Here is a 20995-nt window from a genome sequence, read left to right as displayed (position 1 = left end):
CTCTGTCCCAGCTTTGATGCACCTGGACTGACCTCGCCTTCTGGATGATAGCGGGGTGAACAGGCCGTGGCTCGGGTGATTGATTTCCTTGATTATCTTTTTGGCCTTCCTGTGACATCGGGTGCTGTAGGTGTCCTGGAGGGCAGGCAGTATGCCCCTGGTGATGCGTTCGGCAGACCGCACCACCTTCTGGAGAGCCCTGCGGTTGAGGGCGGTGGAGTTGCCGTACCAGGCGGTGATGCAGCCCGACAGGATGCTCGCAATTGTGCATCTGTAAAAGTTTGTGAGTGTCTTAGGGGCCAAGCCAAATTCCTTTAGCCTCCTGAGGTTGTAAAGGCGCTGTTACGCCTTCTTCACGACACTGTCTGTGTGGATGGACCATTTCTGATTGTCAGTGATGTGTATGCCGAGGAACTTTAAGCTTTTCACCTTCTCCACTTTGGTCCCATCGATGTGGATAGGGGCGTGCTCCATCTGCTGTCTCCAGAAGTCCACGATCAGCTCCTTCGTTTTGTTGACGTTGAGTGAGAGGTTATTTTCCTGGCACCAATCCGCCAGGGCCCTCACCTCCTCCCTGTAGGCTGTCTCGTCATTGTTGTGTCGTCTGTAAACTTGATGATGGAGTTGGAGGCGTGCGTGGCCACGCAGTCATGGGTGAACAGGGAGTACAGGAGGGGGCTGTGCATGCACCCTTGTGGGGTCCCTGTGTTGAGGATCAGCGTAGCGGAGGTGTTGTTTCCTACCTTCACCACCTGGGGGCGGCCCGTCAAGAGGTCCAGGACCCAGTTGCACAGGGCGGAGTTCAGACCCAGGGCCCGAGCTTAATGATGAGCTTGGTCGGTACTATGGTGTTGAAGGCTGAGCTATAGTCAATTAACAGCATTCTTACATAGGTATTCCTCTTGTCCAGATGGGATAGGGCAGTGCGATTGCATCGTCTGTGGATCTATTGGGGCGGTTAGCAAATTGAAGTGGGTCTAGGGTGTCAGGTAAGGTGGAGGTGATATGATCCTTAACTAGCCTCTCAATGCACTTCATGATGACCTAAGTGAGTGCTACGGGGCGATACTCATTTAGTTCAGTTACCTTTGCTTTCTTGGGTACAGGAACAATGGTGGGCATCTTGAAGCAAGTGGGGACAGCAGACTGGGATAGGGAGAGATTGAATGTCCGTAAACACTCCAGCCAGCTGGTCTGCGCATGCTAGGGATGCCGTCTGGGCCAGCAGCCTTGCGAGGGTTAACACGCTTAAATGTCTTACTCACGTCAGCCACGGAGAGCAAGAGCCCACAGTCCTTGGGAGCGGGCCACGTCGGTGGCACTGTGTTATCCTCAAAGCGAGCAAGAAGGTGTTTAGCTTGTCCGGGAGCAAGACGTCGGTGTCCGCGACGTGGCTGGTTTTCCCTTTGTAATCCGTGATTGTCTGTAGACCTTGCCACATACGTCTCGTGTCTGAGCCGTTGAATTACTACTCCACTTTGTCTCTGTACTGACGTTTACCTGTTGGATTGCCTTACGGAGGGAATAATTGCACTGTTTGTATTCAACCATATTCCCAGTCACCTTGCCGTGGTTAAATGCGGTGGTTCGCGCTTTCAGTTTTGCGTGAATGCTGCCATCTATCCACGGTTTGGGTATGTTTTAATAGTCACAGTGGGAACAACATCCCGCGAGTGAATGCGGTTTTCAGATCAGATCAGTTGGGATCAGAGCACAGAGCCGCGTGTGTGCACATTTCTTTATATTATTTGCTAGTTAGCGAGTTATTAGCCTAGTTATAGATAAGTATAGGTCAGTAATGGGGAGTTACTGCTTCCTACAAGAGCACAAAACGTGTAGGCTACATTTCAAGCTGTCTTCGAAAAGCCAGTCATGTAAAAGGCTTACGTCTTAATTAAAGGGGCAGTGTTGTATTTTGAGACAGGCTTGAATATGCAAATAAGCCAATAAGCAGAGGGGTAGCCTACATTGTCTAATTCTCTGTATGGTAATAGTAATTAATTGTATTTTGTAAAGTGGTTTCTTGCATCACACAATTCAATGTAATTCACAGCCACCTATTTGGCCCATGGTGTTACAGATCAAGTAAAAAAGTATTAATTAATATCAAGCCCTTCATAATGTAAAAACGTTTTTAAAAGTCTCATGCAATGTAGGCCTGCATTGAACACCACATATAGGCTACTGTAGGCTATATCATAGAAATCAAAAGCTATTTCCATGTTAAAATGTTATGTGATTTTCTCCATTGGTATTGTTGGTAGGCCTACATTATGCTTAAATAGCCACAATAGCCTACTGGCTACTGTCTAAAAGGGTAAGGGTACAGCCTCGGTGTTCACTGTAAACGCGCACCGGAAGTTGCACAAAATTCTCACAATGTTCAAGTTTCCGCTCACAAGACCAGAAATTTGCTCAGTGCCCCCAAAACTTTGAGGGAACATTGGTGGTGATAATCATGTAACAGATGCTGTGGTCATGCAGACTTACTCTCATTGACCAAGCAGTGATGCGCTGCACAGATGTAGGATCTTAAATTTGAGCCAGTTTGCCACAGCAGGATTAGAATCCTGCAGCAACAGGAAATGTGAATTATTATGTGGATTATAATTAAATAGACATTTTTGTAGGTGTTGATACATTTTTCATTAAGGACAATCATGTCTGAAATATCTAAGTGGAAATTACAAACTTCAGAAGCCTTTTTAAACCTCAACTACATGTATTGCAAATGTCCTTGCATTGTAGGAAATTAAGATCCTTCATCTGTAGCACGGGCACTGTGACAAGCTGAGAAGAGACACATCACTCACTTTGAAAGTAGAAGCTAAATGTACAACCAACTGATGAAATGTATGTCCATCGATCAAGTGTACAAGTCGTGGCCCAGATCACTCACCCCCAAAACATTTTTTACCTGCTTTTAACCTGCATGGGATTACTTTTAGGTATTCCTTAGGAGTTCCTCTAGTAAGTGTTTCTCCTGCCTCTGTGGAGAACATGAGTGGCTCAAGATGGAAATTAAGAGAGGTCTTGCCACAACAAATAGACTTCCTGGTCTTGGCCGGCCGAGATGAATGAGTCGTGAGCTGACAGCTTCGTGAATTACAGTTCTAGTTCCATAATAGAAATGGGATTAAAGGAATAGTTCAACCAAAGTCCATCATTGATTAATTGTTTTGTTACCTTGGAAGTAGTCTATAGGCGGCCTATGGGCTATCTATCAATCTATCGGTGTATCTATCGATGCACCTACACTGAACAAAAATATACAAGCAACATGTAAAGTGTTGGTCCCTTGTTTCATGAGCTGAAATAAAAGATCCCAGAAATGTTCCATATGCACAAAACGCTTATTTCTCTCAAATGTTATGGACAAATTTGTTTACAACCCTGTTAGTGAGCATTTCTCCTTTGCCAAGATAATCCATCCTCCTGACAGGTGTGGCATATCAAGAAGCTGATTAAACAGCATGATCACTACACAGGTGCACCTTGTGCTGGGGACAATAAGAGGCCACTCTAAAATGTGCAGTTTTGGTCCCATAACATAATAGCGTGCAATTGTCATGCTGACTGCAGGAATGTCCACCAGAGCTGTTGCCAGATAATTTAATGTTCATTTCTCTACCATAAGCAGCCTCCAACGTCATTTTAGAGAATTTGGCAGTACGCCCACCAGCCTCACAACCACAGACCACGTGTATGGCGTCGTGTGGGCGAGCGGTTTGCTGATGTCAACGTTGTGAGCAGAGTACCCCATGGTGGTGGTGGGGTTATGGTATGGGAAGGCATAAGCTACGGACAATGAACACAATTGCATTTTTATCGATGACAATTTGAATGCACAGAGATACCGTGACGAGATCCTGAGGCCCATTGTCATGCCATTCATCCGCCGCCATCACCTCGTGTTTCAGCATGATAATGCACAGCCCCATGTCGCAAGGATCAGTACACAATTCCTGGAAGCTAAAAATGTCCCAGTTCTTCCATGGTTCACATACTCACCAGACATGTCACCCATTGAGCATGTTTGGGATGCTCTGGATCGACGTGTACGACAGCGTGTTCCAGTTCCCGCCAATATCCAGCAACTTCGCACAGTCATTGAAGAGGAGTGGGACAACATTCCACCGGCCACAATCAACAGCCTGATCAACTCTATGCGAAGGAGATGTGTCGCGCTGCATTAGGCAAATGGTGGTCACACCAGATACTGACTGGTTTTCTGATCCAAGCCCCTACCTTTTTTTAAGGTATATGTGACCAACAAATGCATATCTGTATTCCCAGTCATGTAAAATCCATAGATTAGTGCCTAATTTATTTATTTCAATTGACTGATTTCCTTATATGAACTGTTACTCAGTAAAATCTTTGAAATTGTTGCATGCTGTGTTTATACTTTTGGTCTGTATATCTATCTGTCCATCTGCATGCATGCATGTCTGTCAGTCTGCCTATCTGTCCATTTGTCTGTCTGCTCACCTATCTGTCTGTCTCTCACCTATCGGTCTGTCCGTCCATCTGCCCGCCCATCTGTCTGTTTGTCAACCCACAGAGTCCTCCAGTTAAATGAGTCCCAGGATACAGCCGCTATATCTAAATGAGGTGGGGAGAGACAGTCAGAGAGTGGCCTCCCTCCCACCCTTTAGTGGCCGTGCTCTTTCAGCAGCCACTTAGCAACACAAGGGATGAGTCATTTCCTGCTTCTGGCTTGTCAATTACCCTGACATGGCATGTAGCGAGAGGGTGGGTCACCCAACAGAGCTAGGTGCAGAGGGGGTGGCACGACCAGGGTTACTGAGACACACTGAAGCAGCAGGAGAGATGGAGAGCCAAAGAGAGAGATGGAATGAGTAAGAAAAATGGAGACGTGGGGAGGTGGTCAATAGAGAGAGTGTGGTGTAATGAAAAGTCAATGTGAAATTGAGGGACTCAAATCAAAATCAAACCAAAGTTGATTAGTTGCGTACACAGATTTGCAGATGAGTTTTGCAGGTGCAGCGAAATACTTGTGTTTGTAGCTCCCACAGTGCAGCAATAATAATAATAATAATAATACAAAATTAATTTAAAAAACACATAATCCAGAAAAAAGATGACTGAGGTGTGAATATCTGCTTAAATGCATGTTGCGTTTATATTTTTGTTCAGTAGCATGAAGGTGTAGCAAGTCTCGTTCACAAAAATTGCCCAATTGAGAGAGTAGCGAAGCAAAACAAAACATTTGGTTTCATTCAACTTACGGTTATAATAGGCTACCACACTTCCACCATATTTTGAACACAAAATGTGCTAAACATGCTGTGGAAAAGTGAACTTGAGCTGAATGAAGCTACAATCTGACAGTATTTCAAGTGTCACAGATAACTGGAGTTATCGACAAATGCCTATTAGTCTTATGCTGGTTTCTCTTTACAATAGCACTTGAAAACAACTTCAAGAACAGATGAAAAGACAGAAGTGCTAGGCTACTAGCGTTGCTGTAACTGTAACTTCCAGTCCGCATGACTTGACTGACAGCCCTGAGGACAGCAGGACTACTTCTAGTTCAGTGCTCCTGACTACAGGGCCAGGCTGGTGTCAGGATTCCTTTCCGACTGCAATACATGTTCTCACTGCTGCTGTCCTGTCTTTTCCAGTAAGGTCTTCACCATGGGCCTCAGATCGGAGGTATTTTCCTATTGCCTCTTCCTACTGGCATTTGCTTTTCCACTAATAGGTCTCGGACCATATGTATCAAGCATCTCAGAGTAGGAGTGCTGATTTAGGATCAGATTTGCCTTTTAGATGACAAAAAATAAGATTACATGGACAGGGGGGACCTGACCTTAGATCAGCAGTGCTACTCTGAGACTCTTTATACATATGGCCCCTTATCTCTTTATTTGGTGCCCTGGTTCTTAGGAGCAGGAGGCAGAGAAAATGTGCATGAAGTGTGACCTCAGTCAGGTGGGGGAAGAGGAGGCAGACAGGCAGCTCTATGAACAGTATACCTGGGTCGTATACATTAGGGCACACTGTACCAAAATGTTATGCAACGGATACCGAAAATGTGTGTTTCTTATTGGAAACTTAAGACAGTACCTTCCCGTTTTGGACTGTTTTCTTCCTTTTAGTGAATACGACCCTGTTCTGTCCATCTCATGGAATAAAGCCTGAGAGCCTTCTAAGATTAAGTAAATCTCTCATTGTGTTATTTTGAGGGCTTCAACATATTTTATCATGAATTAGTCCACTATTGGTTCTTCCTGTATGGGTAGTCCTTTTTTGGATATCTTTCTTTATTGTTGAGCACCGCTCTTACCTTCCTTTGTTGGCTGAAGTGCTGTGGCCTACCTGAACTTGCTGATCAATGAACATTTGTGCAGATTCTGTAGGGTTTGAGTGGTGAGGTGTGTGTGTGCATGCATGAGTGTGTGAAAGGTTTTATGGTATCACTTTATTTGGATAGTCCACAGTAGAGGGCTTATAGATAGTTTTTAGATGTTCAACTAACTCTACTAGCCTGTAGAGTCTTGCATACTGTCAAATGAATATAGTGTGGGGGGCACATTCTTTTAGGCTTCTTATAAACTTCCCTTGTCTACATTCAGAGAGTGAAGGGGAGGGTAATGATGAGTGAGCGTGACTCAAACCTTTTACATCAGTAATCAAATTGTTCTTCTTCATAATAAAAGCACGCTTGGCTAATTGAGCAAGTACATAAAATAATCTGAGTCTGAACATCACAGTTTAAAATATCATACCATAATATATTCCATTTAGCAGATGCTTTTATCCAAAGCAACTTACAGTCATGCATACATTCATTTTAAGTATGGGTGGTCCCAGGAATCAAACCCAAAGCGCCATGCTCTACCAACTGAGCTACTGAGGATCTACATGGCGGAAGAGTATAAGAGAAATTATCCAGAATGCTTTGCACCACTGCTACTCCACCTTGTCTCAAGCACCTTCTTAGAGTAACTGCCCCTCTTGAATCTGGGAGAATTGGTGAGGTATCAGCTGTACTTACACTACATGACCAAAAGTATGTGCTCGTCGAAGATCTCATTCCAGAATCATGGGCATTTATATGGAGTTGGTCCCGCCTTGGCTGTCCACTCTTCTGGGAAGGCTTTCCACTAGATGTTGGAACATTGCTGCAGGGACTTGCTTCCATTCAGCCACAAGAGCATTAGTGAGGTCGTGCACTGATGTTGGGCGATTAGGTCTGGCTCGCAGTCTGCGTTCCAATTCATCCCAAAGGTGTTCGATGGGGTTTAGGCCAGGGCTCTGTACAGGCCAGTCAAGTTTTTTCACACCGATCTCGACAAACCATTTCTGTATGGACCTCGCTTTGTGCACAGGGGCATTGTCATGCTGAAACAGGAAAGGGCCTTCCCCAAACTGTTGCCACAAAGTTGGAAGCACAGAATCGTCTAGAATGTCATTGTATGCTGTAGCGTTAAGATTTCCTTTCACTGGAACTAAGGGGCCTAGCCCGAACCATGACAAACAGCCGCAGACCATTATTCCTCCTCCATCAAACTTTACAGTTGGCATTATGCATTCAGGCAGGTAGCGTTCTCCTGGCATCCGCCAAACCCAGATTGGTCCGTCGGACTGCCAGATGGTGAAGCGTGATTCATCACTCCAGAGAACGCGTTTCTACTGCTCCAGAGTCCAATGGCAGCAAGCTTTACACCACTCCAGCCGACACTTGGCATTGCGCATGGTGATCTTAGGCTTGTGTGCGGCTGCTCGGCCATGGAAACCCATTTCATGAAGCTCCTGACGAACAGTTATTGTGCAGACGTTGCTTCCAGAGGCAGTTTGGAACTCGGTAGTAAGTTTTGCAACCGAGGACAGACATTTTTTACGCGCTACGCGCTTCAGCACTCGGCGGTCACGTTCTGTGAGCTTGTGTGGCCTACCACTTCGCGGCTGAGCCGTTGCTGCTATTAGACGTTTCCACTTCACAGTAACAGCACTTTACAGTTGACTGGGGCAGCTCTAGTAGGGCAGAAATTTGACATACTGACTTGATGGAAAGGTGGCATCCTATAACGGTGCCATGTTGAAAGTCACTGAGCTCTTCAGTAAGGCCATTCTACTGCCAATGTTTGTCTATGGAGATTGCATGGCTGTGTGCTCGATTTTATACAAATGTCAGCAACAGGTGTGGCTGAAATTGCCGAATCCACTAATTTGAAGGGGTGACCACATACCTTTGTATATACAGTGCATTCGGAAAGTATTCAGACCCCTTGACTTTTTCCACATTTTGTTATGTTATTCTAAAATTGATTAAATTGTTTGTTTTCTTCTCATCAATCTACACACACAATACCCCATAATGACAAAGCAAAAACAGGCTTTCAGACATTTTTGCAAATTCATAAAATAACAATAACTGAAATATCACATTTACATAAGTATTCAGACCCTTTACTCAGTACTTTGTTGAAGCACCTTTGGCAGCGATTACAGCCTTGAGTCTTCTTGGGTATGACGCTATAAGCTTGGCACACCTGTATTTGGGGAGTTTCTCCCATTCTTCTCATGTGACAGACCTTACTCTGTCACATGATCTGTCACATGATCTCAGTATATCCATCAGACGTGTTGCTGTGCGTTTTGTTGCTGTGCGTTTTTGCTGCCAACTTTACTTTATTTTGCTAGCTGACAACTTTATGTTATTTTTTTGTTTTGTTTTGTTTTTAATTACCGTTTATATTTTTAGTTTTTCCATCGCAACTTTTTTCCCTCATTCAACTTTTTCACTCCGGACGCTTTATCTGGACATGGTTCGTCAACATCTTCAACAGCCGAAGCTAAGTAGTAACATTAACATGATGTCTTCTAATTGCAGTCGCTGTACTCATAATATACAGGAGAACGATCGCCTTACGGCGAGAATAGCTGTGCTACAAGCCCAGCTTCAGACGCAATCGTTAGGCAAGGGTAATTTCAGTGTAGGAAAGGAAGAAACAGCGTCTGTGCCACCAGTAAGTACAGATAGTAACGTTAGTATAAATCCCCCCGCACAGTCCCCGCAGCCGGACAACTTTCTCATGGCTTCTGGAGGGAAATACTGTTGGAATGCTCAACCGGTGTCGCTCATTCAGCCGACAGAAACTTTCAACCGGTTTTCCCCATTATGTAGCGAGTCGGAGTCTGAGTCTGAGTCTTCTCTTGTCTCTACTCCTCCCGTTACGGGGTCTGAGACGCCGAAGGCTCCCACCATTAGCTCTGACAAATTGAAAACCCTAGTCATTGGCGACTCCATTACCCGCAGTATTAGACTTAAAACGAATCACCCAGCGATCATACACTGTTTACCAGGGGGCAGGGCTACCGACGTTAAGGCTAATCTAAAGATGGTGCTGGCTAAAGCTAAAACTGGCGAGTGTAGAGAGTATAGAGATATTGTTATCCACGTCGGCACCAACGATGTTAGGATGAAACAGTCAGAGGTCACCAAGTGCAACATAGCTTCAGCGTGTAAATCAGCTAGAAAGATGTGTCGGCATCGAGTAATTGTCTCTGGCCCCCTCCCAGTTAGGGGGAGTGACGAGCTCTACAGCAGAGTCTCAGCACTCAATCGCTGGTTGAAAACTGTTTTCTGCCCCTCCCAAAAGATAGAATTTGTAGATAATTGGCCCTCTTTCTGGGACTCACCCACAAACAGGACCAAGCCTGACCTGCTGAGGAGTGACGGACTCCATCCTAGCTGGAGGGGTGCTCTCATCTTATCTACCAACATAGATAGGGCTCTAACTCCTCTAGCCCCACAGTGAAATAGGGTGCAGGCCAGGCAGCAGGCTGTTAGCCAACCTGCCAGCTTAGTGGAGTCTGCCAATAGCACAGTCAGTGTAGTCAGCTCAGCCATACCCATTGAGACTGTGTCTGTGCCTCGACCTAGGTTGGGCAAAACTAAACATGGCGGTGTTCGCCTTAGCAATCTTATTAGGATAAAGACCTCCTCCATTCCTGCCATTATTGAAAGAGATCGTGATACCTCACATCTCAAAATAGGGTTACTTAATGTTAGATCCCTCACTTCAAAGGCAGTCATAGTCAATGAACTAATCACTGATCATAATCTTGATGTGATTGGCCTGACTGAAACATGGCTTAAGCCTGATGAATTTACTGTGTTAAATGAGGCCTCACCTCCTGGTTACACTAGTGACCATATTCCCCGTGCATCCCGCAAAGGCGGAGGTGTTGCTAACATTTACGATAGCAAATTTCAATTTACAAAAAAAAAAATGGCGTTTTCGTCTTTTGAGCTTCTAGTCATGAAATCTATGCAGCCTACTCAATCACTTTTTATAGCTACTGTTTACAGGCCTCCTGGGCCATATACAGCGTTCCTCTCTGAGTTTCCTGAATTCCTATCAGACCTTGTAGTCATAGCAGATCATATTCTAATTTTTGGTGATTTTAATATTCACATGGAGAAGTCCACAGACCCACTCCAAAAGTCTTTCGGAGCCATCATCGACTCAGTGGGTTTTGTCCAACATGTCTCTGGACCTACTCACTGCCACAGTCATACTCTGGACCTAGTTTTGTCCCATGGAATAAATGTTGTAGATCTTAATGTTTTTCCACAAAATCCTGGACTATCGGACCACCATTTTATTACGTTTGCAATCGCAACAAATAATCTGCTCAGACCCCAACCAAGGAGCATCAAAAGTCGTGCTATAAATTCTCAGACAACACAAAAATTCCTTGATGCCCTTCCAGACTCCTTCTGCCTACCCAAGGACGTCAGAGGACAAAAATCAGTTAACCACTTAACTGAGGAACTCAATTTAACCTTGCGCAATACCCTAGATGCAGTTGCACCCCTAAAAACGAAAAACATTTGTCATAAGAAACTAGCTCCCTGGTATACAGAAAATACCCGAGCTTTGAAGCAAGCTTCCAGGAAATTGGAACGGAAATGGCGCCACACCAAACTGGAAGTCTTCCGACTAGCTTGGAAAGACAGTACCGTGCAGTACCGAAGAGCCCTCACTGCTGCTCGATCATCCTACTTTTCCAACTTAATCGAGGAAAATAAGAACAATCCAAAATTTCTTTTTGATACTGTTGCAAAGCTAACTAAAAAGCAGCATTCCCCAAGAGAGGATGGCTTTCACTTCAGCAGTAATAAATTAATGAACTTCTTTGAGGAAAAGATCATGACCATTAGAAAGCAAATTACGGACTCCTCTTTGAATCTGCGTATTCCTCCAGGGCTTAGCTGTCCTGGATCTGCACAGCTCTGCGAGGGCCTGGGATCGGGAGAGACACTTAAGTGTTTTAGTACTATATCTCTTGACACAATGATGAAAATAATCATGGCCTCAAAACCTTCAAGCTGCATACTGGATCCTATTCCTACTAAACTGCTGAAGGAGCTGCTTCCTGTGCTTGGCCCTCCTATGTTGAACATAATAAACAGCTCTCTATCCACCGGATGTGTACCAAACTCACTAAAAGTGGCAGTGATAAAGCCTCTCTTGAAAAAGCCAAACCTTGACCCGGAAAATATAAAAAACTATCGGCCTATATCGAATCTTCCATTCCTCTCAAATATTTTAGAAAAAGCTGTTGCGCAGCAACTCACTGCCTTTCTGAAGACAAACAATGTATACGAAATGCTTCAGTCTGGTTTTAGACCCCATCATAGCACTGAGACTGCACTTGTGAAGGTGGTAAATGACCTTTTAATGGCGTCAGACCGAGGCTCTGCATCTGTCCTCGTGCTACTAGACCTTAGTGCTGCCTTTGACACCATCGATCACCACATTCTTTTGGAGAGACTGGAAACCCAAATTGGTCTACACGGACAAGTTCTGGCCTGGTTTAGATCTTACCTGTCGGAAAGATATCAGTTTGTCTCTGTGAATGGTCTGTCCTCCGACAAATCAACTGTACATTTCGGTGTTCCTCAAGGTTCCGTTTTAGGACCACTATTGTTTTCACTATATATTTTACCTCTTGGGGATGTTATTCGAAAACATAATGTTAACTTTCACTGCTATGCGGATGACACACAGCTGTACATTTCAATGAAACATGGTGAAGCCCCAAAATTGCCCTCGCTAGAAGCCTGTGTTTCAGACATAAGGAAGTGGATGGCTGAAAACTTTCTACTTTTAAACTCGGACAAAACAGAGATGCTTGTTCTAGGTCCCAAGAAACAAAGAGATCTTCTGTTAAATCTGACAATTCATCTTGATGGTTGTAAAGTCGTCTCAAATAAAACTGTGAAGGACCTCGGCGTTACTCTTGACCCTGATCTCTCTTTTGACGAACATATCAAGCCTGTTTCAAGGACAGCTTTTTTCCATCTACGTAACATTGCAAAAATCAGAAATTTTCTGTCCAAAAATGATGCAGAAAAATTAATCCATGCATTTGTTACTTCTAGGTTAGACTACTGCAATGCTCTACTTTCCGGCTACCCGGATAAAGCACTAAATAAACTTCAGTTAGTGCTAAATACGGCTGCTAGAATCCTGACTAGAACCAAGAAATTTGATCATATTACTCCAGTGCTAGCTTCCCTACACTGGCTTCCTGTTAAGGCAAGGGCTGATTTCAAGGTTTTACTGTTAACCTATAAAGCGTTACATGGGCTTGCTCCTACCTATCTTTCCGAGTTGGTCCTGCCGTACATACCAATACGTACGCTACGGTCACAAGACGCAGGCCTCCTAATTGTCCCTAAAATTTCTAAGCAAACAGCGGGAGGCAGGGCTTTCTCCTATAGATCTCCATTTTTATGGAACAGTCTGCCTACCCATGTGAGAGACGCAGACTCGGTCTCAACCTTTAAGTCTTTACTGAAGACTTATCTCTTCAGTAGGTCATATGATTGAGTGTAGTCTGGCCCAGGAGTGTGAAGGTGAACGGAAAGGCTCTGGAGCAACGAACAGCCCTTGCTGTCTCTGCCAGGCCGGTTCCCCTCTCTCCACTGGGGTTCTCTGCCTCTAACCCTGTTACAGGGGCTGAGTCACTGGCTTGCTGGTGCTCTTTCATGCCGTCCCTAGGAGGGGTGCGTCACTTGAGTGGGTTGAGTTACTGACGTGATCTTCCTGTCTGGGTTGGCGCCCCCCCTTGGTTTGTGCTGTGGTGGAGACCTCTGTGGGCTATACTCGGCCTTGTCTCAGGATTGTAAGTTGGTGGTTGAGGATATCCCTCTAGTGGTGCGGGGGCTGTGCTTTGGCAGAGTGGGTGGGGTTATATCCTTCCTGTTTGGCCCTGTCCGGGGGTTTCTTCGGATGGGGCCACAGTGTCTCCGGACTGCTCCTGTCTCAGCCTCCAGTATTTATGCTGCAGTAGTTTATGTGTCGGGGGGCTGGGGTCAGTTGGTTATACCTGGAGTACTTCTCCTGTCTTATCCAGTGTCCTGTGTGAATTTAAGTATGCTCTCTCTAATTCTCTCGTTCTCTCTTTCTCTCTGAGAACCTGAGCCCTAGGACCATACGTCAGGACTACCGGGCATGCTGACACCTTGCTGTCCCCAGTCCGCCTGGCCTTGCTGCTATTCCAGTTTCAACTGTTCTGCCTGCGGTTACGAAACCCCTACCTGTCCCAGACCTGCTGTTTTCAACTCTTAATGATCGGCTATGAAAAGCCAACTGAGAGACCTGAGCCCTAGGACCATACGTCGGGACTACCGGCCGTGGTGACTCCTTGCTGTCCCCAGTCCGCCTGGCCTTGCTGCTATTCCAGTTTCAACTGTTCTGCCTGCGGTTATGGAACCCCTACCTGTCCCAGACCTGCTGTTTTCAACTCTTAATGATCGGCTATGAAAAGCCAAATGAGATTTATTCCTGATTATTATTTGACCATGCTTGTCACTTATGAACATTTTTGAACATCTTGGCATGGTTCTGTTATAATCTCCACCCGGCACAGCCAGAAGAGGACTGGCCACCCCTCATAGCCTGGTTCCTCTCTAGGTTTCTTCCTAGGTTTTGGCCTTTCTAGGGAGTTTTTCCTAGCCACCGTGCTTCTACACCTGCATTACTAGCTGTTTGGGGTTTTAGGCTGGGTTTCTGTACAGCACTTCGAGATATTAGCTGATGTACGAAGGGCTATATAAAATAAAATTGATTGATTGATTGATTGATTCTCTGCAGATCCTCTCAAGCTGTGTCAGGTTGGATGGGGAGTGTCGCTGCACAGCTATTTTCAGGTCTCTCCAGAGATGTTCGATTGGGTTCAAGTTCTGGCTCTGGTTGGGCCACTCAAGGACATTCAGAGACTCCTGCATTGTATTGGCTGTGTGCTTAGGGTCGTTGTCCTGTTGGAAGTTGAACCTTCGCCCCAGTCTGAGGTCATGAGTGCTCTTGACAAGTTTTCATCAAGGATCTCCCTGTACTTTTCTCTGTTCATCTTTCCCTCGATCCTGACTAGTCTCCCAGTCCCTGCCGCTGAAAAATGGTGCCAGGTTTCCTCCAGACATGACGCTTGGCATTCAGGCCAAAGAGTTCAATCTTGGTTTCATCAGACCAGAGAATATTGTTTCTCATGGTCTGAGAGTCTTTAGGTGCCTTTTGGCAAACTCCAAGCGGGCTGTCATGTGCCTTTTACTGAGGAGTGGCTTCCGTCTAGCCACTCCACCATAAAGGCCTGATTGGTGGAGTGCTGCAGAGATGGTTGTGCTTCTGGAAGGTTCTCCCATCTCCACAGAGGAACTCTGGAGCTCTGTAATAGTGACCATCGGGTTCATGGTCACCTCCCTGACAAAGGCCCTTCTCCCTCGATTGCCCAGTTTGGCTGGGCAGCCAGCTCTATTAAGAGGCTTGGTGGTTCCAAACTTCTTCCATTTAAGAATGATGGAGGCCACTGTGTTCTTGGGGACCTTCAATGCTGCAGAAATGTTTTGGTACCCTTCCCTAGATCTGTGCCTTGACACAATCCTGTCTCGGAGCTCTACGGACAATTCCTTCGACCTCATGGCTTGGTTTTTGCTCTGACATGCACTGTCAACTGTGGGACCTTATATAGACAGGTGTGTGCCTTTCCAAATCATGTCCAATCAATTTAATTTACCACAGATGGACGCCAATCAAGTTATAGAAACATCGCAAGGATGATCAATGGAAACAGGATGCACCTGAGCTCAATTTCGAGTCTCATAGCAAAAAGTCTGAATCCGTTTGTAAATAAGGTATCAGGTTTTTTTTATATATATAAATTTGCAAACATTTCTAAAAACCTGTTTTCGCTTTGTCAATATGGGGTATTGTGTATAGATTGATGAGGAAAAAATGTTATTTAATCAATTTTGGAATAAGACTAACGTAACAAAATGTGGAAAAAGTCAAGGGGTCTGAATACTTTCCGAATCCACTAGTGTAGCTAGCTGAGGAAGGCCCAGAAGATCGTGAAGGACTCCAGTCACCCGCACCATGGACTGTTCACTCCGTTACCATTTGGCAAATGGTATCGGAGCATCAGGTCTTTGACCAACAGGCTCCGAGACAGCTTCTACCTTCAGGCCATCAGACTGTTGAACAGCTAACCCTAGCTGTCTACCTGCTCAGATCTGCATCTAAGAGACTATTAGACAAATACACTATCCACTATATATTGTAAATACAGTCATACTTGACCACACATTCATAATTTATACTGTATATCCTATTGTGTACATATTTGTTTTAGTATGCATACAACTTTCTTCTAATTGTTATTTTTGATTGATATTGATATTTGTACTACATTGTTGAGGGAGCTCGCAAGTAAGCATTTCACTGCACCTTTTATACCTGCAGTATACAGTATTCTCCTAGGGTGCAAAGCATCCCATTGCTTCGTTGCCTCAATGGTCAGATGCTGCTAAGAGACTACAGTAAGTGAGACTGAGCTAAAGTGACTTGGTATTAGCAGGAGTGTGTAAAGGATTTGTGCCTGAACAAACTGATTGAACGGTTGGGGCTTTAAGGAACCATTACTGTGTCAACCATGCCTGGTATTACGTATACATTCTAAGTGGCGTATATAAGACCCTGTAGTGTTTTCCCTAAATGTCTTCAGACTGGGTGCAAAACCCCTCAAAGTAAAATCCTGGCCTGGCAACAACATCTCAGACTGTAAGTATTTGTTTAATCCTGTTCATATTACCCATTGTGCTTCAAATAAAAAATAGCCCTTAAAATAATGCAAACGAAGGGTCAAATTGCCTTGAATGTTCTACAGCTAATGCTGTGTCTTTGTCCTCTTGTTTTGTCTTCTCTCTATGGCGTTAACGAAGTGGATGAATACAGTGTCTGTCTCTGCAGCTGCAAAGGCCACTGCGTAAAAGGCTTAGTAATCCTTTGGCAAAGACTGCAGGCCGAGAGTTCCGCGACGCTCACACAGTGACGATAAACTGAGGACAGACAATGTGTACTTTGGGTCACCAGACACTGCTACTGTTCTCTTGAATGAACTGTATGTACAGTATACTCCATTAGCTGTGCCGTGTGAATGGGCGTAGGTCACATGTGTAGGCACATTAAAGTATAAGACCTGGTTCTCATAGTACTGCTTCAATGCTTCAATCACTGTTCATGTGTGATGTTGTTTACTAAGATGTAAGAGGGCATATTGTTACATTATCACATACAGGTATGTGACAATTAGATTAGCCATAAGTGGAGCAGTTTCATTAAACATTTGCTGTAAAATATTGATGAATGAAGAGGGTAGAGACAATTGTAAAAGTGCAAAAAAAGGATCCAAACAGATAGCTGGTTGAAATATGAATAGACAACAGTGGTTTTGTGAATCATGCTCATGCATACTTTACCAACATGCTTCTGGTGTGTGTGTGTGTGTGTGTGTGTGAGAACAGTAAATGGTGAAGAAGAACCCACTCAATTTAACCATAAATATGCCATAAACATACAGTAATCTTCAACAGACACGGGCTGGCACCAACACTAAACAACTGTCCAATAAAATATTTTATGCAACTGTGTTAAAAATATCAGCTGTTGATAACAAAATGCCATTAGGCCTGCCGCCTATGTCTAAAAGCACTTGAGAATAAAAACGCCTGGCTGATAAACAGTCTAGGGAAGGAGGGCCTGTCTGTTTATGAAGGAAAAGTGATTCATCACACATATAGGTGAAAATAGCTGAGAGTTAGGTTAAGAGGTAGGTTAACTGAAATGGGAATAGCCTGCATGGTCCACGCCACAGTAAGTCAATGTTCTATAGGCCTATGTAGGGCTGCACAGATGTGGAAGTCTTTGATCCTATCCATCATGTGGAACACAGGGTCATTGATCATAGGACTGTTTGATCTGCTCAGCATGGGAACCAATTGATGCTGTGAAACACAATGGCTGAGTTGGGATGGCCAAGGGTCCATGGAATGAGTGTCCAATATAGGCTACTATCCGAAACCCAGTCTTATGCTGAAGGCAATTGCTCAAATAATCATAATACATACACTATATATACACAAAAGTATGTGGACACCCCTTCAAATTAATGGATTTGGCTATTTCTGCCACACCTGTTGCTGACAGGTGTGTAAAATCGATCACACAGCCACGCAATAGACAAACATCGACAGTAGAATGGCCTTACTGAAGAGCTCAGTGACTTTCAATGTGGCACCGTCATAGGATGCCACCTTTCCAAGAAGTCAGGTCGTCAAATTCCTGCCCTGCTAGAGCTGCCCTGGTCAACTGTAAGTGCTGTTATTGTGAAGTGGAAACTTAAAATATCAACGACAGCTCAACCTCGAAGTGGTAGGCCACACAAGCTCACAGAACGGGACTGCCAAGTACTGAAGCGTGTAGCGTGTAAAGATCGTCTGTCCTCGGTTGCAACACTCCCTACCGAGTTCCAAACTGCCTCTGGAAGCAACGCCAGCACAAGAACTGTTTGTCAGGAGCTTCATGAAATGGGTTTCAATGGCCGAGCAGCTGCACACAAGCCTAAGATCACCATGCGCAATGCCAAGCGTTGGCTGGAGTGGTGTAAAGCTCGAAGCCATTGGAAAGGTGTTTTCTGGAGTGATGAATCACGCTTCACCATCTGGCAGTCCGACGTACTAATCTGGGTTTGGCGGATGCCAGAAGAACGCTACCTGCCCCAATGCATAGCGCCAACTGTAAAGTTTGGTGGAGGAGGAATAATGGTCTGGGGCTGTTTTTCATGGTTTGGGCTAGGCCCCTTAGTTCCAGTGAAGGGAAATATTAACGCAACAGCATACAATGACATTCTAGACTATTCCGTGCTTCCAACTTTGTGGCAACAGTTTGGGGAAGGCCCTTTCCTGTTTCAGCATGACAATGCCCCTGTGCACAAAGCGAGGTCCATACATAAATGGTTTGTCGAGATCGGTGTGGAAGAACATGACTGGCCTGCACAGAGCCCTGACCTCAACCCCATCGAACACCTTTGAGATTAATTGGAACGCTGACTGCGAGCCAGACCTAATCCCCCAACATCAGTGCACGGCCTAACTAATGCTCTTGTGGCTGAATGGAAGCAAGTCCCTGCAGCAATGTTCCAACATCTAGTGGAAAGCCTTCCCAGAAGAGTGGAGGCTGTTATAGCAGCAAGGGGGGACCAACTCCATATTAATGCCCATGATTTTGGAATGAGATGTTCGACAAACAGGTGTCCACATACTTTTGGTCATGTAGTGTAGGCTATGTCTGCCCACTGGGTAAAAACTGGTTTAATCAATGTTGGTTTCACCATTTCAAACAAACATGGAAAACGGATTGGATCAATATAATGGAATGTCGTATTTTTTCCCCTAACTTCTAACCTAAATCCAATGACAGAGTTACATTTTTGGTTGATTTCACGTTGAATTCATGTCAGTTGACAACTCAACCAAATGTAAATAAAAACTAGACGTTGAACTAACGTCTGTGCACAGTGGGAGTGTCTGTGCGCTCAATGTAACGAATCACAATATAACCTAGCGACGAAAAAAGCGTCTAGACATTTCGCCTAAAATGATTGACCACACCACATGCGGATTTCTTCACTGTAGGCTGTCATCTTCACGTCCAATCTTATTAGGCCAATAGATACATGTAGCAATGGTGCAATGATGATCTAAATAGTATGGGTTTGTGTAAAATAGGCTTTGCTGTATAGGCTAGCCTACAGTTAATTTCTAATCAGCACATTTACTGCAAAACCAGATGGGCTACGCGCGCATACGGCTCCAAATATCACGCACAAATAGCGTTTTTGGGAGAGCATCCATTCATTTTAAATAGAACTGGATGAAAATGGCAAACGCGTCATGATTTTTTCCTCTCTCAATTGTCTGAGAATCACTTTTATTGTATTTTTTGCTGTCAAATGAAGCATGGAGTGCTTATTATTTCCGATGTGGTCCTCAAATCCCATTTAGCAATACGGGATGGCTTTAGGAGACGACTGTATCGCCAAAGCGATTAGACTATAATAAAACGCCAATATCATAACCTATAGAATATCCTGACAATAAAAATATGTAGGCCTATCTTACCTGTATTGTGCACTAGATCGATGCCGGATTCGGTGAGTAGGTTTGGGTCACTTTGAGATCTGCCTCGTTGCAAAAGACAGCCTTCTATTCCATTTCCATCGGATGTAGCCATGGGGATAGAGCACAGGAATTCGGACTACAATATTGAAAACCCTACCAGAGGCAGGCAAGGTCAGAAGTAAACAGCAGTAGTGCAGATATAATTCGTTCTGACAACAGCCGCTTTGAGCATCTAATGGGGGGCCATGGGTGCTGAGCAGAAATTCCTAGTATGTTGGAGCGCGTGTGTACGTGGGAGCGGTGATACGGATGTGCCCGTCTATATTCATGCGTTCATAACTAAGTGGGAATGTGGTAATTATCAGTTGTGAAGTCGTAAATACCAGTTGGATGGATTCATGTGCTTTGAACTCGTTGGGAAACGCCGATTGGCTACTGGCCAACAAGCTGTGACAACCTAAACTAAAAGTACAGCTATCACGCTTGTAAACAAATTATAGTGTTCAAAAACGCTTTTATCGCGGTAGGTGACGTCAGAGGTCAGCATGTAGAAGTCAGGAGCTCAGGGATGATAGACGAGTTTCCCACTAGTAATTACGAGTTGGAAGGGCGTTAAAGTGGATTTTCCCCAGTGGTATGAGGTAAATACCACCTTCAGACTTGGTTATTTGAACGCAGCATTAGTCACTGCCGCCTGACTGTTGCTCGCGACATTGGCAGCGTTTATACGCTGATTTATACAGACTGTCCAATTCTGTTATTTTTCCCACTAATTGGTCTTTTGACCAATCACATCAGATCTTTTTCAGATCTGATTGGTCCAAAGACCAATTAGTGAGAAAAACAAATATCAGAATTGGTCTTCCTGTGTGAGCGCAGCAATTGTAGCCAGCAACACACATTTAGGCCAGGCCTACATACACATCTGAATGTAATAATGTACTGTCTGTCACCACATCAATGTCAACAAAGCATTTATGATTTCTGATGCTGTTTTGGCCAATTCGAATTATTCTAATATCCACAATAATAAAATAAAATAAAATGTATGCACGCACTTTGGATAAAAGCGTCTACTAAATGGCATATTAGTATTATTTATAATATGAGCATGGATGGTGATGAGGTTGAATAGAGCAAAACATAAAGATGTGGTTAAATTGGTTCATTGAAGAAATCTCAGCACTACAATGATTTTGAATTTTTTATATATTTTGTTATACTGCAACTTATCCCAATATCCTAATATTTCAATGTAATGTAATTATGAATGGCATTGAAGGGATTAACGATGCACTATGTAGAAATCGCTCCACCATTTCCTGGTTGCTAAAATTCTAATAGTTACCCTACTTTCAGTTTATGTGACAAAACAAGCAATTATAGTGTAGAGAATCATTGTACCATCTAAACCGCTGTGAAATATATTTTCCATAACCAAATATATTGTATTTTCAGCTGTTTGAAGCTGTTGTACCAAACCGAAAGTAAAATACA

The 20995-nt window shown here is 44.2% G+C and overlaps 1 protein-coding gene across 1 annotated transcript in view; it reads right to left on the bottom strand.

Moving 5' to 3' along the window:
* LOC311142118 (phosphatase and actin regulator 3-like) overlaps window positions 1–19815 on the bottom strand; it is a 47649-nt gene extending 27834 nt beyond the window's left edge. The window contains exon 1 of the mRNA XM_084177707.1: window positions 19499–19815. Within this exon, the coding sequence (XP_084033833.1) occupies window positions 19499–19610 (112 nt within the window). The 5' untranslated portion in view covers window positions 19611–19815. The remainder of the gene's footprint in view (window positions 1–19498) is intronic.
* Between the last annotated feature and the right edge of the window lie 1180 nt (window positions 19816–20995).

This window comes from Coregonus lavaretus (genome assembly GCF_964263955.1).
Source record: "Coregonus lavaretus genome assembly, chromosome: 2".
In the NCBI taxonomy this organism is placed as follows: domain Eukaryota; kingdom Metazoa; phylum Chordata; class Actinopteri; order Salmoniformes; family Salmonidae; genus Coregonus; species Coregonus lavaretus.
The sequence above is the reverse complement of the archived record's forward strand: the minus strand, read 5'-3'. Positions and strand labels throughout refer to the sequence as shown.